Source organism: Toxorhynchites rutilus, chromosome 3 (assembly GCF_029784135.1).
Source record: "Toxorhynchites rutilus septentrionalis strain SRP chromosome 3, ASM2978413v1, whole genome shotgun sequence".
In the NCBI taxonomy this organism is placed as follows: domain Eukaryota; kingdom Metazoa; phylum Arthropoda; class Insecta; order Diptera; family Culicidae; genus Toxorhynchites; species Toxorhynchites rutilus.
The window spans coordinates 164,323,478-164,332,317 of record NC_073746.1 but is presented as its reverse complement, the minus strand read 5'-3'; the positions used below and the strand labels follow the sequence as shown (position 1 = coordinate 164,332,317).

General features: G+C 41.2%; 1 protein-coding gene across 1 annotated transcript; it reads right to left on the bottom strand.

Annotated features, from left to right (window-relative positions):
• Nucleotides 1-1,411: 1,411 nt before the first annotated feature.
• Nucleotides 1,412-7,779, bottom strand: LOC129778701 (very long-chain specific acyl-CoA dehydrogenase, mitochondrial). The gene is made up of 5 exons (XM_055785771.1): nt 7,525-7,779; nt 3,627-3,822; nt 3,339-3,557; nt 2,221-3,270; nt 1,412-2,162 (listed from the first exon to the last, which is right to left on the bottom strand). The coding sequence occupies exons 1-5, from the start codon at nt 7,587-7,589 to the stop codon at nt 1,809-1,811; spliced, it is 1,884 nt and encodes a 627-aa protein (XP_055641746.1). The 5' UTR covers nt 7,590-7,779; the 3' UTR covers nt 1,412-1,808.
• Nucleotides 7,780-8,840: the final 1,061 nt, after the last annotated feature.

Genomic DNA, 8,840 nt, shown 5'->3' with positions numbered 1-8,840 from the left:
AAATGGCCCGGCAACTTCCGGTGAGAGAATAAGTGAAATGAGCAGTGGGGAGAAGGAAGAAATAAAACGAAAAAAAGAAATAGCGCGCTATAGAGCAGTAGAGTGAAAGAAAAGTGAAAGATAGGAAGAAGGAAGGGGACGAAAGGTGTGTCGGCAAGAAGAAGCGAGGTGGAGGAGCGGATCTGTGGAGAGGAGAGCGAAAGAAGAGCGTAAGTGTGGAGAGAAGCGAGGAAGAGTATTACAGTGGAAGGAAGGAGTAAGGAACAGTAGTGTGGCGGCGAGAAGGAAGGAGAGAGGAAAGCAGCAATACCGCTGGCAAGACCGCCCCGGAAGGAGAGCCACGACGACACGGAACGACAACTAAAGGTGAGAGAGAGTGCGTGAGTGTGCGCGTGACTATCGTGGTGCTATTACATTTTGGCATGATGGCGGTCAGTGAGCTGGCCGTGAGAGGAGCGAAGCATCTCACATGGTAGTTCCCGCACGTGAGATGAGCTTTCGCAATATGTTTTCTATTCATATAATACTGCGATCAAATGCATTTCGTTTTGTGATTTTTCAATCAAGTGCAATTAACAGGAAAGATTCTGAAGATTATTCTTCCCCATCAGTAGAATATTTTTGTATCCAATATTGGATGCATAAAACCTTGTGCCTCCAACGAAACGCTTTCGTTTTCGAAGTCTCCCGAATATTCATTTATTCGTTCATACGGAATGGATTCAGATTCAACTTCAAACAAATGATCACTTAATCAACGATAGTCCTACGTCAACCTTGCGGTTATACCACAGATATAACCCACTTCCTGTTTTTTTCCTAACTAAAACCAGCAGTATTAGGAATACAGATCATTAAAACAGCATTTGAACCCTTTTCTCATTACTTTCCTAACTTAATATTAATCACTAGGATGCGTAAACGCGAAAAAACATAACATCTTGATGTAGTCTGTGTTAGGGAGACACATTCCGATATGAACAAATGCATGCAAGTACAAATGTGTCCCAGTTCTATAATACCAGCGGGGTGCTTTGATTGATGCTAGGATCGTTAGCAAAATCTCAAGCAGAACTGTCAGTGGGATACCCAATTCATATGAAAACAAAGGGAAAATGTCAGTGGGATACCCAATATGTTGGCTCCTGTCAGTTCAATGGGGGTTCTCTAAAGACGTCACCCGGCTGTATAATACAAAGAAGGGACTACCATGCGAGTGAAAGCCGTTAAAGCTCGAATTGTATGCAAAAATCCTCAGCCACTGATCGTTGAGATGAAATTCCTTTCTAGGTTCTTAGATGGCCTAGATTGTAACGCAGTATTCGACGAATGAATTAAGATGAGGGAGTTGATTATGTGGGATATCTCGGACATGATTGCCATTCGTCATCTTTTTTTAATCAAAGCCGAATTTTGTATGAAGTTCATTATATTCTTTCGCATCCCGCAAACTTTATCTTTCTTCAATTGTATGTACATAATAAACAAGATTGTGAACATATTATCTTCTAATAATCAAAACAGTAAAACCATAAGTTAATAATATACCTGTGAATTGACTAACTGAATCCTTAATCCGCGATGTGTTCGTTTGTTGCATTCGAAAGCAATTGGACTGTCCCAAATGTCGTTGCCATTCAATAACTGTTCCCTTAATACGAATATACCAGTACTCGCGAAACGTGCACGATTCTCTAATTGAAACTTTCGCTAGAAAATCATTGTGAATCATCGTATCCTTGCCGTAGCGTCGTTTTCGGTGAATGTGCCCGCACTTATCTACAACTACCTAAACAACAATTAAAGCTTCACTCTATGTCCAGCGGATTGTTATGCGCTATTCCATTGTTGGCGCAGATATTCTTGGAAATCTGTGACATCCTGCTGTAGTTTTTCGCGAAAGAGTCCGTATTGATTTTGCGGATGTTGACGCGGACACGATCGGCAGCCTCATGACACCAGGCTTGGGCCATCAGAAGTTCATGCTCAGCTGAAGGTAAGTCCTTCTGGACAGCCCGAGAAGCACGCGAGAGCACCACAGCCATCGAATAGGTATCGATTGCGGCATCAGCCAAACGATTCAGCATAAACTGCTCTTCCACAATGCCTTTGCCGTGTTTGATTAGCAGTGATTCTACCGCTTGGCCGAAAAGATCGATGCTCTGAAATGAACGAAGTAGTTGAATCTTGTGGAATAACAATTGTGCAAAACGCATTTACCTCCGAACATTGTTTCGAAGCTTCCTTCAGTGGATCGGCAACAAATGGCGTCAGATCGGTTCCACCATATCCGATACTTCTAATCGCCCTCCTTGAACCTTCCTTGAAGATCAATCCCAGATTGGCGGCAGGGTTCTTGAACGCTTTCTGCAGTTCCTTGAGATGAGATCCTGCATACTGAATACCGGTGAGCGCCACGAACAGTCTCAAAATATCGTTTGTTCCCTCGAAGATTCTGAAGATCCTCAAATCGCGCAAAACACGTTCCAATCCTGCATCCTTCATGAAACCCATTCCGCCGAGGATTTGAATGGCTTCATCACACACATACCACGCCGATTCCGAAGCAAACACCTTGGAGATCGCAGCTTCCAGATGATAGTCAATCGAGCCGGAATCCATGTTTCCTGAAATCATATAGGCCATCGATTGGGTTGCGTAATGATGCATTGCCATGCGAGCGAGCTTCTCCTGGATGCCACCATAAGTTTCCAACTTGCGCCCGAACTGCACCCGATTCGTAGCATGCTCGGTAGCTTTCTGTATACAGGCTCTCATTGTGCCCGAAAGAGTGGCGGCCATACCGAAGCGACCGTTGTTTAGAATATTCATAGCGACTTTGAATCCATTGCCTTCGCCGCCCAAAACGTTCTCGATCGGAATCTTGCAGTCCTCAAAGTAAACCTCCGCAGTGTTCGAGCATTTGATACCCATCTTGTTTTCCGGTGGACCGCTACTGACTCCCCCGAATTCACGCTCAACAATAAAGGCGGTCACTTTGTCCTTCTTCTGGCCAGTCTTTGGATCTTCGATTTCGGTCTGAGCAAAAACGGTCATAATATTGGCAATTCCTCCGTTGGAAATCCAAATCTTGGAACCGTTCAGAACATAGTGCTTGCCATCGGGGCTCTTGACCGCACGACAACGAATCGAACCTGCATCCGATCCGGAGCTTGGCTCAGTCAGCGCAAAGGCGGCGTAAGTTTTTCCGGTGGACACCATGGGGAGATACTTTTCCTTCTGCTCCTTCGTTCCGTACAGCAGAATACCCTGTGGATGATTTATGGAGGACGTTTGAATGTTGTCAGCTTAATACAATAGAGACATTGTATTCTCACCTTAAAACCAATACTTTGATGGGCGCCGATAAAGATTCCCAGTCCCAGATCCTGGCCGCCAATAATGTCACACATGCGCGAGTATTGGGTGTTGTTAAGTCCCAGACCTCCGTGCTCCGGTGGTACCTGCAAAGAGAAGGCTCCCAGCTCCCACAGAGCATCGCAGACATTCTCTTCTATGCGAGCGTTTGTGTCATTTTTAACTGGATCGTTGACTTCCTGCAATAAAAAAGTGAGAAATTGTGCTCTGTTCCTGAAGTAGCAGCAGAAGCAAATTGTTAAACTAACCTCGAAAAATTTAGTCACTGGGTCGACAAACGCCGCAATGTACTCTTTCTGCTCTGCGTCCAACACCTCGGGGTACGGAAACACCTGAACCGGCTGAACCTCGCCTCGGAAGATATTGGTGAGGAACGACATGTTGGGCTTCCTGTCGTTGGCCTGGCTTTCGGCTGGTTTGGTCTGAGCCGTCGCTGAGAGGCATCTACAGAGAGAGAGAGAGCGATTTTTTTTCGAAAAAATGATTGAATTACATATATTACTAGCTGACTTGGCAAAGTTCGTCCCGCCCAAAATTTATTTTTCGTTATCACATCCACGTTTCTTACTAAGCGCACGTTCACGGGTTCAATCGCAGAACTGTTCATTGATTGATCTTCTAATCTACCCTTTAAAATTACCTTTTACCTTAAATTTCCTAGTAATTCTACCAAAACTCTTCATTATAATATCAGATTATTTTCAGACACAGTTCTCGAAGATTTTTCATCCACTTGGAAATAACATGTTTCTCCGTTACATGAAATAAATGTTCGATACTGGAAAATGATAGAATAAAGACAGTCCTAAATCGGACAATTCCTTTCTCGAGTTTTTCTATTATCAACAAATTCGGTGATCCATTTTTTTAAATAGTTAGAAGAAGATATAGGAGTGCTTTTCATCACATTAAAATCCATTTCCACTTTCGAACAAAATCAACAACGTTTGTCACTATGTAATTGAAGAACGTATGCGAATTTGTATTTTCCTAATTTTCCCATTTATGTATTATTTTTACTGGACTCCCTCTCCATTTCAGAGGAGAGAGGGGTCATAGAAACATTTCTCGTATCCAAAAACCCTCAAATCCCAAATTTGGCTCCATTTGCTGATTAGTTCTCGAGTTATGTAGAAGTTTGTGTTTCTTTTGTATGGCAGCCCCCTTGCCTTTAGAGAGGATTGTCAAACCACCATGTCAATTCACCATAGAAACGTTTTGTGCCCTCTAAAACCTCCACATGCCAAATTTGGTTCGATTTGCTTGATTGATTCTCCAATTATGCAGAAATTTGTGTTTCATTTTGTATGGTAGCCTTCCCTTAGAGAGGAGGAGGAGTGTCGAACCACCATAGAAACATTTATAGCCCCCTAAAACCTCCACATGCCAGATTTGGCTCTATTTGCTTGATTAGTTCTAGAGTTATGCAGAGATTTATGCTTCATTTGTATTGCAGCCCCCCTCTTAGAGAAGAGGAGGAGTATCTATTCACCATAGAAACGTTTCGTGCCCCTTAAAACCTTCACATGCCTTCACATTCTTCACATGCCAAAATTGGCTCAATTTGAATGATTAGTTTTCGAGTTATGCGGACATTTGTGTTTCATTTGTATGGTAGCCTTCCATTAGAGAGGAGCGAGGAGTGTCGAACCACCATAGAAACGTTCATCGATTCCTAAAACCTTTATATGCCAAGTTTGATTTCATTTGCTTGATTAGTTCTGGAATTATTCAGCCCCCCCTCCCCCTTTACAGAGAGGGAGGAGTGTCAAACTACCATAGAGACATTTATTGCCCCCTAAAACCTCCACATGCCAAATTTGGCTCTGTTTGCTTGATTAGTTCTTGAGTTATGCAGAAATTCATGCATCATTTGTATGGCAGCCCCCCTCAGAGAGGGGGAAGGAGTCTCGAACTGTCATAAGAACCTTCCCCGGCCCCAAAACCCCTACTTACCAATTTTCATGTCGGTCGGTTCATTAATTTCCGAGTCCATAAGAATCAGACAGACAGACAGACAGAAATCCATTTTTATATATATAGAAGATGAGAATATTGTACAACGGAAAGACGTAGCTTGGTTCAATTGGTCAATCGAGATTTTTAATGATTCAGAGCTCATGTTGAAAGCGGGCCATATAGACGTTCAATATTATTAATTAATAATATTGAATATTTTTGTGTATATTTCTGTATTTCTAGGGGCAATATTGAAGCCCCTTGACGAACAATTATATTGCACAAACCAAAATGTTGCGGAATAATATTGAACGTCACCATATTAACCCTCCTGTACTCGCGTGCGAAATCATAACACGTATACTCATAACACGAAATCATAACACGTATACTGGGTATTTTTCAGGCTTCATTGGCATTTATTTGAAGAAGAGGGTATGATTGAATGAAAAAACTCAACAAAAAAATGTTTTCTTCGTCTTCATTATGTTTAATAGTCATCTAATTCAGCCTCCTTAAAATAGAGTAATTTTTAATACTCCAACACAAATAACTAAATTCGAAATTTTCACTGTTATTAATTAAAAGTAAGCAACAGCATATAATTCATGGAAGTATAAAGAGCTATAAAGAAAGTATCAATCGCTTGTGGTTTCATTGGAGTAAGAATCAGAACATAGCATAAGTGCATGCTCGAAACAAACATATTTTTTACATTTCATCCATTTTTTGCGTGTTTTTCGGGTCTTTTACCGAAGAGAAGAATGTATAACGACCTTCTTGGTAATTACCACATGATAAAGATTCTGGAATAGAAAGTTTGCATATTCCTAATATCGTTGTCTCTGTTTTTTGGTACACTAAGAATTAATGCCTGTTTTTAGATGGGGCATAAAAAGATGATATATAAGGATTTCTAGGAACTTCCTTTTCTTTTTCTTGTTTTCTTGAGAATCGCAAAGTCGTAGTGTTGATATTTTCTGAGAAATCAACGAATTATTGATTTCTCGGTCTGACAGACCAATGCGCGAGTATAGGAGTGTTAAACTATCCATCTGCATGGTCGTGTATACTAGAGGACAGACAATGTGAGCCAAAATAAAAGATGACCAAAATAAAAGATTAAGAGCATACCACTCACTGACAAATTTCGGAATAATCTTCATAGCGGGTGGGCAGTTTGGGCAGATTGATCACTGTTCCTGCAATAATGTTAAAACATGAGAATTTCAATTTTATGTTAAAGCATCAGAATTTCATAGATACTTCCATATGTTTATATATAATGCATCAGTTTCATTTAGGAGATTTAAAAGGCAATTAACATCAATCATCCATTATTTGGTCGACCCGCTGAAGGCGCCGAAGAAAGCCGGTAGACATCACTTTGTGAAATGAAAGTGTTTTCATCTGCGAACTGATACATTGCTTTGAAATGCATTTATTTGACACAGGTGGTTTGAAAAACGTCATCTAATGCATATTTATATTGAAGCCATTAGTGTAACTATTATGGAATCAGGATTATGATTTTATAAATTTTGTTCAAGTGCCAAGTTGCCTTTACAATATTATCTTCACTACGTAACGTCAACACATGTATCGAACAAATTGGTTCCGCTACAGATTTCAACTTATCAGATCGCAAGCAGCCAACAAATCTCTGATAATATAAAGTTTGTGGGGCATAATTGAATCGAACAAAGACAAACCGGAACAACAGAGTTGCACAACGACATCTGGACATCTGATGAGCGATTCTGTGTGGATGCGTCAAATTTAATGTGACGATCCTTCCTAGTATATCATTCATGTTGAATCCCATTTATGCAACACTGAAAACGACTTAAGACCTGCTCACAATTGGATCTAAGTAATAAACGTTGCGGCGAAAAAAAAAGGTTCAAACCCACAACCATCGATAACACACAGACGCGAATAAGTGTCGTCATCACTGGTTGTTGAATGTGAAGGTTGTTTACGTAAATTGAAACTTAGGTCCAAAGTCTAATTTTTCCCTAGCAGCAAGGGTGAGACGACAGCTCATTGCAAACGAACTAAGTTGCACTATTCCAGAATATTATTCCCGACTGAGATAACCTCCACGAGTGCTCAGTGAACTAGTTTCTAATAACATTAACAGCACATCACATTTGGCTACTTTCTGTTATCAGAAAAGGAACTTACCTTCGGAATTCGATTGCTTTCACCTTTTGGCTATTTCTGATCACAATCTTGCCTAGACGAAACATTTCCGCTTATCACAATCAAACAATGAATTAAAAAACTAAACACTCTATCGACAGTTCCAAAAAAGGCACTAAATTAATGCACGAACTTTCTGTTGTGATAATAATATTAATACAAAAGAAATCTTTGCGGGCAGCAAAACTACTACGTGCTCTCGTATGAGGACTGATGACAACAATGAATGATCCTCCTGGCAATGGCAAGTTTTATATTAAGAAACTGGGCGTTTACTAACCCCTCGGAAGTGTCATGTGGCAAACGAAGAATGAATTTTCGTTTGTGTTGGAAAGTTCATTCGAGGCGTACGGGCGCACGCGCCTTCGGCGAAAGGAGATGCTTTTAAATTGGCCGTTGATTGAATTGAACAGAAAGACTCAATTTTAACACATTTACTACTGAAGACATTTAATTTGAACGAGGAATCAAACAAGTTAGAGAAGATGTAATAGAGGCTGCGTAAAGGATAATAGAAGGTTGTGGAACAAAATGTTTATAATTAGATAAATCTATATATGAATGACATTGGGTTGGGGAACAAGAAATGTCGTATTTCTGATCGAAATTTGACGCTTTATTTACCATACTTAAAATGATCCAATTTAAGTCAAATATGCGCCGTTTTGTTCGCAAATTTGTTGCCATTTAGAAGGCAACTTCATAATCCCCCCCTATTAACACCCCCCCCCCCCCACCTTATTTGCAAAAAAAAACTCCGACAGCCAGTTTTCGCAAGCCTTTATTGAGCCCAACTTCGTATCATCAAGAGCGTTTTGCATGGACCGGAAGAGATGATAATCACTTGGAGCCAGGCCCGGACTATACGATGGGTGCAATAGGACATCCCATCCGAGCTCCCGTAGCTTCTGGCGGGTCATCAAAAAAGTGTGAGGCCGAGCGTTGTCCTGGTGGAAAACAACACCATTCCTATTGATCATTTCTGGCCGCTTCTGGTCAATCGCCTGCTTCAAACGGTCAAGCTGCTCACAGTAGAGAACCGAGTCGAGGGTCTGGCCTTAGTTGATCAGCTCATAGTGGATGATTCTCTTTCAATCCCACCAAACACACAGCAAAACATTCCTGGCTGCAATCCGGGCTTGGCGATGGTTTGGACCGGCTCACCGCGCTTCGACTACGACTTTTTTCGCTTTAGGTTGTCGTACGTGATCCACTTTTCATCACCAGTCACCATCTTCTTCAAAAATGGGTCGAGTTCGTCCCGTTTCAGCAGTGAATCACAGACGTTGATTCGGTCT

Bases quoted from the DNA above. Each gene is read 5' to 3' on its own strand.
- LOC129778701 (XM_055785771.1), bottom strand. From the start codon at position 7,589: ATGTTTCGTCTAGGCAAGATTGTGATCAGAAATAGCCAAAAGGTGAAA. The intron at 3,558-3,626 runs GTTAGTTTAACA...TTTTTATTGCAG, and splicing joins CAGTGACTAAATTTTTCGAG to GAAGTCAACGATCCAGTTAA. The intron at 3,271-3,338 runs GTGAGAATACAA...AATCATCCACAG, and splicing joins ATCAAAGTATTGGTTTTAAG to GGTATTCTGCTGTACGGAAC.